The following is a 14,762-nucleotide window of genomic DNA, read 5'->3' as shown; positions in this document are numbered from 1 at the left end:
TGTATGAACAATAGGGACATCATTTATAGTGATAACTTATTTATATTTTAATAAGTAAAGCTTGCCTAAATCAGAAGGGCAAAGATAAGGAACTAGATGTCAGGCAATGGTGGCACACATCTTTAATCCCAAGGTTTGGGAGACAGGCAGATGGATTTCTATGAGTTCAAGGACAATCTGGGCTCCAAAATATCAATCTAGAAACAAATCCAGGTGGTGGTGTCCTATATTTTTAATCCCAGAACTAGGGAGTCATACACCTTTAATCTCAGCATTAGAGGGGACAGAAAATTAGAGGAGACTGAGACCTAATCTGCTTAGTTTGTTTCGTCTGCCATTTCCCAGCCTTGGTAGAGGTAATATTTCTCTAGTGGCTTGACTGATTTGCTTTTCTGGTTTTCAGGTCGCACCTCAATATCTGACTCTGTTTTTTTTTTTATTATCTTTGTTACAATCAGTAACATTTCAAGTTTTAGCCTATACTGCAGCGCTTTTCTTATAAAAAGGTAGAGCCAAGTAAATACAAGATAATGAATTTTCCCATATGTTCTATAAGTGTATTTCTCTTACGCTATTTATCCCACTTTACCAAATATCTGAGAGCCATAATGTTCAGTTGTAAATTCTCCTCAAAATATCTAAATGTTTATGAATGCTTCATATGTTGCTTTCTACTTGTTGACTCTTCTCATCAAATAGAGAAACAGTAATAATCAGATCTAATAATTTGTTAGGATTTTAAGTCACCTCCTGAAGAAAAGAAACAAGTAAAGAAGTAAAAGAATTGAAAGTAATTTTAAAACACCGCTCATTAGGAAGCATTAAATCCAGAAATTGTAAATCTGCAGTCACTGCACAGACAGGGTTTGAAAGTCAGGGGAATGAGAACTGAGGACAGCCGCCTGAAGTCAATTTAGATTAGGAGTCAGTTGAGTTTATGAAAGAGAATGAGTTAACAAATCAGACAGAGAGCCCATGTTCTCTTTAAACTTCAGCCATTGTTTTCCATCCCGTTCAGTTATTCCCAAATGAGAGCAAAACAAAACAAAATATATGAATATAACGAGTTCATTATGTTTTGCAGTAATTACACATTGAAAAATTAAAGGCATTACATTTTCTCATCTACTCAATGAACAAATCTGCTGGGCTGCATGGCAGAGTAGAAATATAAAGGAAACAGGAATTAAGGGCACAATAATAAGATCAATCACTGACCAAAGACTCACTGTATGACAAGCACTATTCTAATCTCTATTAATGTTTTAGCATGTTGTAATTTCACAACAGTAGTTTTTCCTTATGCAAATATGAAATAGAAAGATGAAGAACTCAAGTGATAGTAGGAGTCCTGAGTTTTCAAACATTGAATTGGAATCTATGTCCCTACTATTTCGCTATGGAGTTCTTATTCTTTTTACCTAACTGTATAAAATTTATGTGTGGGATACAAAACAATAGAAGTAAACAGAAATTTGAAACAGAAGAAGTCTAAGATTCCCATATCTAAAAGGTTATATGCAAGATACAAATTTAGAATAAACTGATTCACTGCTTAGAAAGGTCTATGTTCTTTTTCTTACAGGAGAAAAATGAGTTTATTTAAAACCTATTCCATATTCATTAGTAGAATGAAAGGTTGCCTACATTGAATTTAAAAGTACTTCATGGATAAACAATGTAACTAGTTCTTTGTTTTTAATTTACTCTAAAAGAATCAGTGTTTTAAAAAGTTATTAAAACATACTTAAAAGCTACTTATTTAGAATAAAATTAACAATTGAAATTGTTATTTTTATATATGTAGTCTGTAATATAGATTGAACTTTTTGAATTGCCTATTATTATGTATATAATCACTTTATTTTAAGAAATTTATAAACAATATAGACTATGCAGGTAGACTAATAGTGTTACTCAAATAAACACTTTCCCGTACTCAAAGTCTATGCAACTCATCAAATTGTCTATGTAATCAAAACTGCCATTTAGAAGCTGTGAAAATTCATTTTGGCTTTTACACCTTCACTATCTGTAGATGGAATTTTTCTGTCCCATTTGGTCTCACAACCATTCAGTCCCAAATAAAAACACAGAGGCTTATATTAATTATAAACTGTTTGGACTATTGCTCAGACTTATTATTAACTAGATCTTACAACTTAAATTAATTCATAATTCTTATCTATGTTTAGCTATGGGGCCTGGTACCCTTTCTCAGTAAGACATTCTCATCTTGCTTCCTCTTCATCTGACTTGTAACTGCATCTCTGCCTTCCCCTTCTCAGAATTCTCCTAGCAGGGTTACCCTGCCTATACTTCCTGTCTGGCTACTGGCCAATCATAGTTTTATTAAACCATTATAAGTGACAAATCTTTACAGTATATAAGAGTATTATCCCACAACAGCTATCAATTATAGCTGTACTTATGCCCTACACACAGAGAAAGAAAAATGCACAAATAAAAATGAAAAACACATGACAATATTAAATTAGGAAAACAATTTGCTTTATATCCCTTTTCACAACTCATGTTACTTACTTGCATTCTGTCCATCGTCATCACCTAATATTTACTTTTCCTTATTCTCCTAGAAAACCATAACTAACCATACTTTTGACAGTGTTAACACCCAGAAATCACCAAAAAGAATTAACACCATGGGAAAAAAACTGCCAATAAACAAATGGACTAAAGAATGGGCTATTTAAAAAAAAAAGAAAAATGGACAATTTTCAATAACCATTTTTAAATGTGCTCAAACTCCTTAGCAAATAGAAAAATGTAAATTAAAACTGCTTTGACAAATTTTATTACCCAAGTCAGAATAGCTATCATCAACTAATCAAACAGCAAATGATGGAGAGAATGTAGAAAAAAAAGAGGAATCTTTGTTCATTGCTGATTGAGATACAAATTAATCGAGCTATTATATAAATTAATTTGGACATTCCTCAAAAATAAAACTACCTTTCTACTAAGTTGTTTCATCATCAGACACATGCCCAGAGAATTTCATACTCCACAACCTCTTCTGTTTATTGCTGCTTTATTCACCATATGAAGAAAACAGAGCCAACATTGTTATCCATTAGCAGATTAATCGATAATGAAATAGTATACATTTTTAAAAGTGGAATGCTATTCAGCTCCAAAGAAAAATGATGAAACAAATCTTGCAGAAATTTAGATGGACTTGTAATAATATATTAGTTCCTATATTCCTCAAAATATCAATAGCAAATTGTGTTTTATAAATATATGTTAACATGAAACAGAAATATGTTAAGAGACATTGTATGCTAATATAGTTAACCACTTAACTTCGATAACTACTTTACTTACAATGATTTGAAAAGAATACATTGGAATGACATCAAATAATATACAATCCACACTCCTAGCAGGCCTCAAGAGTGGCAAATATTTCACTTTGGTATTAAATTTGAGCTAAAATTTCACACATTTATTTTATCTTAGAATTCTTTCTGTTTTGTTTCTCATACTAAAATATTGAATCTACTTTTCATATAATCAATTACAAAAAAAAATTCTACATCTTGTGTGACTCTCTATTTCTTACTATTACATTTTGAACTGGACTCTTCTTTCTTATGCCAATGTAAACTATTTTAGGTTACCATTTTTCCTAAATTAATTCAGTTCATTTCCATTTTATTAAATTGCATTCAGTTTTCCTTCCTTCCCATATTATCTATTTTTCCATTACATTAGTAAAATACTTCCAAAATACAAATATCATTATCATATAATATCAAGTCTAACACTTGAAATAGGTTGCATGTTTTTCGGTCTGGTTCCCGTGAATCTATCTTTCTCGAGTCTTTTCTAACATATCCTCTTTTTGTTCCTTCCAAGCTTTGTGCACAGCGTTACTTGAAATTGCCATTTTGATGTCTGCCAAATTGTCATTCATTCTTGAAGACAATCCAAGTGTCTAGGAAACCTTGTTTCTTTTTTGAATCAACTTTGGTAGTTTATATGATTTTCTATTACACATTATGTTAAATTTCTATTGTTTACATTTACACTTTTCTTCCTTGTTTCTAAGAGGCTGGTGACAGAAAATTTATTTTATCATTGTAACAAAATTTATGAGCACCAAGACAAAGATACTTTCCAACCTTTGAATTCAATGCTTTTCTTAATTTTCATTTTCCAGTATCACATAAAATATACTGCATTAAATATCTAGACATATAAATACTTAGCAAAATGTAACAATTTTGTTACATATTCATGTTTCCCAATTATTCAAAATATCTTTGATCATAATTTTTACTCTAAATTTTTCAAAATTTTTATCATAATTTATTATTCTGCATGAAAAAAATAGGATGCTGACTTATTTCCCCAGTTATATAGAACCCATCAGTAAAGTATTGACCTTTGACACCTCATGGAATTTTGTTTTTCTGAGACAGTGTTACTCTGTGTAGCTTTGGAGCCTGTCCTGGAACTAGCTCTGTAGACCAGGCTGGTCTCGAACTCACAGAAATCCGCCTGCCTCTGCCTCCCGAGTGCTGGGATTAAAGGCGTGTGCCACCATCGTCCGGCTTGCAACTGTTTATTTCCATACTTTAACCAAACTTGTTGTTGTCCTATACTCATCAATCATTTCTCCACCTATCTAGGTTAAAAGTGCCATAAGAACTACATGGCATTATTCTTATTCTATTATTTCACTTAAGAGATTAGTTGGACCCCCTATTTCTATGTTTACTTTGACAGTTTTACCACAAACCTATGTATGACATTCTTCTGTCCTAAATTTTTCTTTATTCTTCCCACTTTTATGCATATATATATATATATATATATATATATATTAAATAGTTTTAGAATTTAATCCAGATATATTTTTTATAGAAAATGAATATAATGTGTCTGGTTTTATAAAGCCAAGTATTTCTTAGTTGATAGACAGTAGACAATCTTTTGAAATAAGTCAAGCTACCAAGAAAAAAGCATTAAACAATGGAGGCTTTCTCTTTTTATTTATTTATTTATTTATTCATTCATTCATTTATTTTCCTGAAGAAGTTGAACACTCTGCATTGGCATCGTTTACTTCCCATTCACAATAGGTCACATATAAATTCTGCTTTGTTACAGGAACTCCACATACTGTATGAAAGTATCCATCTCACTGACAGTTGGAGAAAATGACACTGGACTCTGCTACAATTCCAAGATGAAGTACTTTGAAAAAGCTGAACTTAGCAAAAGCAAGGAAATTGCATGCCGAGACATAGAGGACTTTTTATTACCAACCAGGGAACCTGAAATCCTTTGGTACAAGGTATGGATCTGGAAAATTTTATTGCCTGCAAATAATTTAATGTATATCTTATTGTAGAGAAATCTGGATGAAGTATTCAGTTATACCTCATGTTATATAGAGTACTATACCAAGTTGTGCCGCTCATTATAGGTTTTTATGAGATTATATTTATTTTTTTATGGTATGAGTGTTGCCTGAATGTATGTCTGTGCACCATTAGCATACACAATATAGAGAGTAAATTTGAGGACAGAAGATTCCTAGGACTGGAGTTATAGAGTATTTTTGGATTTGGATATATATACAAAAGTAAATTTAGAATCTATGAATCTTCGTATGGAGTAGTTTATTCACAGACACAAACTCCTAACTTAACCTTTTCTTTATCCAATCAATTGGAAGTTGGACTTTAGGGAACTGGACCTCATACTCCCTAGTGTACAGATGTCAGAATCAAAATATTAACACTTGTAATTGAATGCCCTTAAATTAGAAAGAAAATTATTTAAAATAAAACAAGAAACCTGAATAAGTTCTAAAATATTTTTTCAAAATTATAAGCATTCTTCTCAAAGATTTAACTTTGATCCTGCATTAATAACCAATGGAATCTCAGAACATTAAGAGAGCTGTTGAAAGATTTTTCAACTCTTCCCTTAGATTTTTGTCCTGGCCAATAGCTAACATTACTAAATTATTAGTCCCCCTGGTATTGTTCCTGTGGGAATGAGTTTTGTTTTTTTCAGTTTTGATAATTTTGTATATTTCATCTTGACATTTTGTAGTTTGCCTGTCTTCTACAGTGAACCTTTAAGAATATGATAAGATTAAAATTTCTAAAACCACATATTCTTTAATAGCATTTGTGTGTAGAATACTCTAGACTTGAAGCTTTTCTTGGTGAGAAATAAATTGATTTTGAGATATATATTATCCTTATCTTTTGCAGTGAACTTCTTAAGGTTTTCTAAAATATGAGAGTAGATATGCATGCATGTGTACCTTTCAATTAAAACTAATTCAATAAATTCAACTTCATTTAATGTTTCCTTATTTCATAATATTCAGTTAGACATGTTTTCACCATCATAATAGTCACTTAGACTATAAAAATATCATGACAGAGTGGTAGACAGAGGTGCAGTATATATTATATGACACTTTAAATATTTTGTAGTAAATAGTTAATCTCTCCCACAAATTTTGGACATTAAGAGGCTAATTTAAAGAATAATACTTTAATAAAAATTTATGTAATTATGACTACTTATATAACAAATATAATCAAATAATAAGTATATTTTTATTTCAAATAACTGAAAAACACTACACATCATTATACAGAGGCACTGACTCACGTATATTACGGTCCTTAAAAATTCGACTTGTCAATAAATAGTTTTACCTGTTTATAGTTTAAAAGCATTTAAAGCAATTTTGTCCTCATTCTATTAGTTTAAACACTAGTCTGAGAATAGGGATTTAAGTTCTTGGAAAAAGCAGAAATCTCTTTACCCAATAACCTTACGACTAATGAGATTATAATTTGGCACGTTTATTAATAATGAAAATGAATATTCATGATATTTAGCAAATAAATAGTTCTTACTCACTGTTAATGGGAGTGTAATCTGGCATAGCTCTTATGAAAATCATTATAGATATTTTTCACTATGTTAAAATTTGAACTTCCATATGATAGAACCATACCACTCTTGGGATAGACCCAAATAATCCTATATCCTACCACAAGGTACACATGAATACATTTTATTGCTGCATTTTCACAATAAGGAAATGGATCAAGTACAGATACCCATCAAGAAAAAAATGGATAAGGAAAAAGTAATATATGGATTGTAACTTTGCTTGAGCATAAAGAAAAAAATCTTCAAGAAAATAGATAGATCTGAAAAGTAGTCTATTAAATGAGGTTACCCAGTTTCAAAAAGGGAAAAAATCTCATTTTCTCACATATGCAGATTCTGTTGTTGTTTATGTACATGTAAATAAGAGGTTGTGAGAATGAGCATAGATTATTAAACTAGATAGAATTACACAAGAGGGAAGAGGTGTTGCTAAAGCCAACTAAGGCAGTCAAGGTAAGAGAAGAGAGGTGACATGGCAGTGGAAAAGAGGCTGCTTAGTATGGAAGGGTACAAAGGAAAGAAAGGGAAGTAGGTGGTGAAGAAGAGTAGACAAGAGAAACAATAGAAGAAAATTGTGTTTGAAAAATGCCATATTGAAAACTAATACTTTGTGTGTTAATAGAAATTCAAAAGGCCTTGTACACAAATGTTAATTGTTTTTTCAGTATATAGAGATTTCAATTTTTATAACTGCAGCAATTTTATTTTGATAGAGGACTAGAACAGAGCATCTACCCTGTAAATCTATTTTGCACTGTTTATTCAATAATACATTTTAAATCTTATATGATGAATACCAATAGAGTCAATTTCACGGTACTCCTGTATGAATTATTTGCTTTTAAATTTTATGTTGAGTGTGATTAACATATACCTGTTGCTATAGCTAACAAATCAATATGTTTCTACTACCAAAGTAGTACCATTAACAAGTTAATGTGACCCTAAAACTACTCTCCATGGGGATGTTCATCATTTCCAGATTTGGAAAAAAATGTAATTTCTTTATATTAATTCCTAATCTTTAGCCCCTGTAAAATCTTAATGTATAAATTCCTGTTAAGCATCAGGCATTGTGCTGCATGCCAATAAACCTACCATGAGGCAGAACAATCAGGACTTAAAGCCTAATCTCAATTACATAGCAAGTTCAAGGCCAGCTTGGTCTAGAGGAGACATTGTGTGAGTGTTCTTAATGAAACCAAAATTATTTCTTTAGTGATTTAAAATATCTTTTATTTGTCATATGTATTAGCTGATTTTATGGTTTTTGTATAGGAATGTAGAACAAAAGCATGGAGACCAAGTATTGTCTTCAAAAGAGATACCTTACTCATAAGAGAAGTCAAAGAAGATGACATTGGAAACTATACCTGCGAACTAAAATATGGCGGCTTTGTTGTGAGAAGAACCACTGAGTTAACTGTTACAGGTAATCACTGTCAGTGTTTCATTTGTAAGTAGAGAAACAACCTTGTGAGTCAGTTTCAGGACTGCATACTGATGTTTTTCAATGTGGGTAATGAAAGAAACACTCAACCAAATACTAAGTGGATTCCTATAGGTGGAATTTATCCTTCTTGTGTTTAAATCATCTTGTGCTGAAATACATTTGAAAGGTTAAATAGAATATGTTTAGGGAATTATACAAATGTTAGCTTTTGAAAGTACTTGAAATAATGAGTTTACAATTTTTGAAGATCGTGCTTGTACTTTGTAGTGGAATCATTTTTAGAACCATTTTCTCGAGCAATGGAATAGAATACATAAAATCTTCCTCTGCATTTATGTCCTGCTGAACATTAGACAAATAATTTTTCATTTTGACTTATTTGTCATTATATAGATAACACATATGATCTCTTGGGTTCAAAATCATTTTAAAAAGTAAGATTTGTTTTTATTTTTTAAAATAATCTTTTTTATTTTACATAACAATCCAAGTACCTTATCCCTCCCCTCTTGATTCTGCCCCCAACTTCCTCACACCCCATTCGCTATCCACTCCTCAGAGGGCGTGAGGCCACCCATCAGGAGTCAAAAAGGTCTGTCATATCACTTGAGGCAGGACCAAGGCCCTTCACACTGTATCTAGGACGAGCAAGGAATGGGATCCAAAGAGCCAATTCATGCACTAGGGATAAATACTGGTTTCATGACCAGTGGCCCCAGAAACTACCAAGCCACACAACTGTCACCCATATTCAGAGGGCCTAGTTCAGTGTTTTGAAGAATCACAGAACCATCCTGATATCTTGTTGATGCAGAAAGTAACCAGAATAGTATCAGAGAACTACTTTTTAGAAACAATATGCAATTCATCAGTCTAACAAGCTTATTTGAATTATTTTAAGCTCCAGAGTGTTAGTTTACTAATGTACAAAATGATGAAGATGAAATTTGCCCCTAGGGGATTTTCAAGTGCCAAATTATTTAAGATAATATGGATATGCAGTAAGAAAATCCAAATGTTCAGTAATTTAGTGATGTAAAGGATGATATTCATGATCTTTTTTAAATTTACAACAACAATCACTTTTGAAAAAATTCCATATGGAACGTAAAAGAGAAGCTAGGACAAAACAAAATAAGAAATTACGTATATTGGCACATTCTTATTGAAAGAGGTTCTTGATAACTTTTGGGGGTCATATTTGTGAAATATTTTTAGAACACCATGTATTAATTAATTTGATACCTTCACTAATGCATGTAAAATATCTTTCTTCTATACTAAGCAAATATAGTTTTTACGTGTGCATGTATCCATGCATCATATAAGAATTCATTTCTCTCAAATCTTGAAGTATGATATAATTTGATTCAAAACTTTATTGTTTCATGTGACTCTTTTGCCAAACAGCAATTATTCTGACCAGGGGAAAATTCTTTACATGCTATTCTCTTTGGTAAAAACCTGTGATAAATATCACTAACAGTTTACAGCTGACACTTGCACTTAATGATAGACTTGAATAGTCAACACACATTTAGTCTCTGGTGTGTATTATATACCTATCATAAGTGTATGTATGATTTGCAATCATTTGGTCTGCAGTTTAGTTTTGTGTAATAGATCAGTGTATAGAAAAATTCAGAGGAGCACTTTATGACTTTTATTCCCATTGTTTTTGACAGTTCAGTGAAAAATATGCCAGTGTACACAATAAATACTGAAAATTTTCTGTTGCAATTTTAGCTTACAAGGTATACTGCGATAGATTTTCCTAGCATTAGGTATTTAGAAAAAATGAACCTAAAATATGAATGAAAGTGATATTCTGAATAAAGATATAACGATATTTTTCATTTCTTGCCTTAACTCTTTAGAAAGGAAAATGTATCCGTGGTAAACATATCATTCTTTGTCTAGAAACAATAGTATTGATAAATACAATCCATTATGGGTCAGCTGGAAACTAAATATTGTGTCTTGAACTGATAAATACCATACATAAGAACATTAGGTAAACCTAAGAGTATAACTTTATGCTCTTATACTGTTTTATAATTTTCTGTACTTTCTGGATTTGTACAAAACCTTTCCATTTTATTCATTTGAAAACGAAGAATACTTAAGTCCTGATCTCCAAAAGAAAGTTGGTGATTTTGGCAGAAATAAATTATATGAATTAATAGGTCTCACCTGATAAAACTATGCATTCCTGTATTATGCATTCATCATGAACAACTCCCTTCTATTCCACCTTTTGTATGGTATGCCTTGTCGAGCTGATATTCCATTGAGGCCTTCCTTTTTCTAAATGGAAACAGAGGAAAGCATATGTGGGGGAGGAGGAGGTGGGAGTTGAAGGCTGGGAGAAAAGGAGGGAGGGCAAACTGTAGGTGTGATGTCTTGTATGAGAGAAGAATAAAAGAAAAAAGAAAGAAAATGTCAAATTAAACATGAATATATACAGAAATCTCTTTTATATGATGACTTTATTTCCTTTGGTCCTGTATCCAGGAGGGAGAGGTCTGGATCATGTCATAATTCTACTACTGTTTAATTAATCTTTACGAGCTTTCTAGTTTTGATGCTTTCCAACACTGACTAAACTTAGCTGTTCTGAAACTTGCTCTGTAGACAAGTTCTTCCCTCAAACTCAAAGCCTCTACCTCCGGAGAGCTGTAATTAAAGGCACACACCACCACATTCTACTCTAAGCTTTACTTTAATTCCTTTTCACAAGTTGCACACTTAGCTGGATGGAATCTTGCCTTGAACTTAGCACTACCTTTATTCCATTTAACACCTGACTTTTCTTAATCTTTTCATCTCCTTAAACACAGGACTTAGTACCATTTCACTTCCTGGTGACCTTTTACTTCTCAAATTGTACATTTTATAATTCTGTTTGTCCAGCTTGCTCTGTTTCATTACAAATCTTTATAAGAGTGAGCATTAATAACTATGAAAGAGTCAGTACTAGGCTGTTTTGAGATTTCTTCTGCCAAGGGAATTTATCCATATCTCTTCAATTTAGCCTCATTTATACTGTTTGATCAAGGCAAAAACCAGCCACATTCTTCACCAAATTATCAGCAAACCACTCTCTAGATCACATACTAGATTTCTTCTCCTCTGAAACCCCTTGAACCAGACCACTCAGCACCACTGTCTTCCATGTTCCTACTAAGATTGCTTATTTAGCCACACTTGAAGTTTTCAACATCTTTTTAACCCCAAATCCATGTTTTTCCAAAGAAAAACATTGTCCAACCATCACAGCACTACTCCATTCTTGGATCCATCTTCTCTCTTGTTTAGGGTTTTATTGCTCTGGAGAGACACCATGACCACAGCGACTTTTATAAAGGGAAACATTTAATTGAGGCCGTCTTACAGTTTCAAATGTTTAGTCCATTATCCATGACATGTAGCCTGGTCACAAGCAGGCAGGTATGGTGTAGAGAAGGAGCTGAGAGTTCTCTGCAGGCAGCAGAAGGGAACTTGGTGCTGCAGTGGGCATAACTTGAGCATATAAGACTTCAAAGCCTACCTCCACAGTACTACACTTCCTCCAACAAGACCACCCCTACTCCAACAGTGCCATACATCTTAATAGTGCCAGTCCCTATGTGACAGGCTTTCAAACACATGAGTCTATAGTGACCACTCCTATACAATCCACCACAGATGACAAATAAAAATGTGCAAATAGCCAAATCTCTATTGATATAAAAGGACAAATGACAGATATTTAAATTCCTTATACTAAACTATCTTTTACTTAAAATATATATTTAGCAGTAACCCTTTTTAAAATTATTTCTGAAAATGTCAATCTGGAAAAAAATGTTGTATGTGGAAAAACATTAAACCTGATAATCTTGAAATAAATTAGACTTCTTTTGGTTGCTTTAACATTTTTGTCAGTAAAATACTTTGTTTCTTTTTTTTTTTAGAAATCTTTTTAATTATTTATTTTTATTTCATGTTCATTCGTGGTTTTGCCTACATGTATGTCTGCTAGAGGGAGTCAAATTCACTGGAAATGGAGTTATAGACAGTTGTGAGCTGCCATGTGTGTGCTGGGAATTGAACCCAGGTCCTCTGGAAGAGCAACCAGTGCTCTTAACCATTGAGCCATCTCCAAAGCCCCTTTGTTTCTTATTAATCTTGCTTGTTAGTGTACACACATACATGTTTCTCACATGCACACATTCACATTCATATACACTTTCTTGACATACAAGCAGGAATTTTGTAGCTTTTTATAATTTTATCAACTTCTACTGTCTCCTTGAAAAGAGATTAATATATATCCAATACAATTAATAATAAAAGCAGTAACAAAAAAACTAATGAAGTCAAAATTTATGGGCTCAATTCTTTTTTATTTTATTATTATTATTAAAAATTTTGCCTCCTCCCTGCCGCCCTTTTCCCTCCACCTCCCCCACTCCTCAAGCCTCACTCCCCTCCCCCTCCCTCTCCAGTCCGAAGAGCAGTCAGGGTTCCATTGTAAAAAACAATGACTTCTTGAATTTTGCATACATATGGGCTCAATTCTTATACTTTCTTCCTGTATAATTTGGGGCATACTGAAATTTTGTTAACATAAAATTTTGTGTATTCTGCTTCATTTAAAAAATTGTTACAAAGGCTTTTGCTTTGTCTCCAGATTTTAGATATTGACATAATTTTAAATGAAAAAAGTCACAAAGCACAAATGTGATGGAATCAATAAGAAACGAAGCTTTGTATTCTAATAAGAAACTAAATATTCCAAAAAAAATTGTGATACTAGATAAGTTATTTATATACTATACAAAGAAAATCTTCTCTATAAATCATACATGTAGACCATTATGAAGTCTAGGTTGGTGAACATTTTTCAAAACAGAACATACTAAATCCATTGGGATTAAAATTGTTTGCCCCAAATAATCTAATTATAGTACCCAGTATCTGCTTTAACGAGTTAGATACTTTTTATTTGTGGGATTCTCTTTTAGTATGTGTTCAACTGAGACAGAGTTAACAGTTTAATATTACTCTAGTATATTATACAGTTACTGTGCAATAAATTACAGATTTTTTTTACTATTTATAGGAATGGATAAAACAAATACTAGATACTTTTACTTATTGGGGTTTACAATCATAAAGCATGATCTTAGTACACTTCAAGAAAATGTCACATTTCAATGATTCATTAGATTGTTTTCAGTAGACATTTACTAAAGAGATTATTCTTCTCTCCTGTTATCCATTACAATGTTTTTGCCCACTCTAATGGTTCGATAAATAAGTATCAAACACATTAGCAAGGCAAAGGGTGAGAAGAGATGGGCCCTCTAGGTGGATATCAAGGATAAGTGGAGTTAACTGGGGGAAAGTGGTTTAAGATGTAAACTTCTCTGCAATATACATAGACAAGACCTGCCGACAATGGCTTAAGTGTTACTGATTCTTAGGAGACAACTCTGAAAAACTTGATTTTAGAACATACTTTTTCCTACACTGTCAGGTTGCTACAGACCAAGTGAGGCACAATTCTGACTTTCTACCTTGATATTCAGACATCTAAGTTTCTAATAACTTATAATTTACCTATTGCACAGAATTTGATACAAACTTGTTCCTATCTGGAGATTAATTCCCACAAGTAGAAAGTTGAATTTCCTTTATTTAATCCTAAAATGCTTACTGTCAAACGGAACTGGACTCCAGTTACTCCATGTACTTTCTGATAATTCTATTATCATTTCAGACCATGGTCAAAACATTCAGCAACACATTCTACACACCTCTTGTTCACTTGAACCGCTTACTCTTGAACTGCTTGCTCTTCTCTATTTTGTTCTTACTCCACTTTCAGATCTTTGTTGAAACATAACAAGCAGCAGCGATCTGTTACCCTGAGTCTGTTTTTTGTGGTGTTGTGGTCCTCCAGTCAGTGGTGATGCACGCCTTCAATCCCTGCACTTAGAATGCAGATCTCTGCGTTTGAGGCCAGCCTGGACTACAGAGTGAATTCCAGGGCAGCCAGGACTGTAACATAGAGAAACCTTGTCTCGAACATCCCTCTCCCCTCAAAAAAGACCGCATCTTGATTTCTTTCTATAACTTTACCTTTTATAGTCTGCTCATGTCAAGGGGAGCTGCACACTTTCCACCCTTCTTGGATTTCATTTGTTTCAGTATTTTCACATTCTGCAGTGTGAACTGTGTTTTGATTCAGTACCCCAAACTGTTTTCTATCCAAATTCTGTAAAGCATCTTCAGCATCACAAACATCCCTTTTAACATAAGAAAATCTACATGGACATCAGGAATGAGCATCATGTGGAATATA

At 32.7% G+C, this 14,762-nt stretch overlaps 1 protein-coding gene across 1 annotated transcript in view; it reads left to right on the top strand.

Annotated features, from left to right (window-relative positions):
• The window catches only part of LOC121439038 (interleukin-1 receptor accessory protein-like 1), a 729,117-nt gene that overhangs the window by 168,748 nt on the left and 545,607 nt on the right, over nt 1-14,762 (top strand). The window contains 2 exon segments of the mRNA XM_041639534.1: nt 5,140-5,326; nt 8,236-8,389. Coding sequence (XP_041495468.1) covers nt 5,140-5,326; nt 8,236-8,389 — 341 coding nt within the window.

The sequence above is a fragment of the Microtus oregoni genome, unplaced genomic scaffold (assembly GCF_018167655.1).
Source record: "Microtus oregoni isolate MIOR12 unplaced genomic scaffold, Mior012 000059F_ref0000304, whole genome shotgun sequence".
NCBI classification, from domain to species: domain Eukaryota; kingdom Metazoa; phylum Chordata; class Mammalia; order Rodentia; family Cricetidae; genus Microtus; species Microtus oregoni.
Note: the sequence above shows the minus strand (reverse complement) of the source record. Positions and strands in the feature narration are given on the sequence as shown.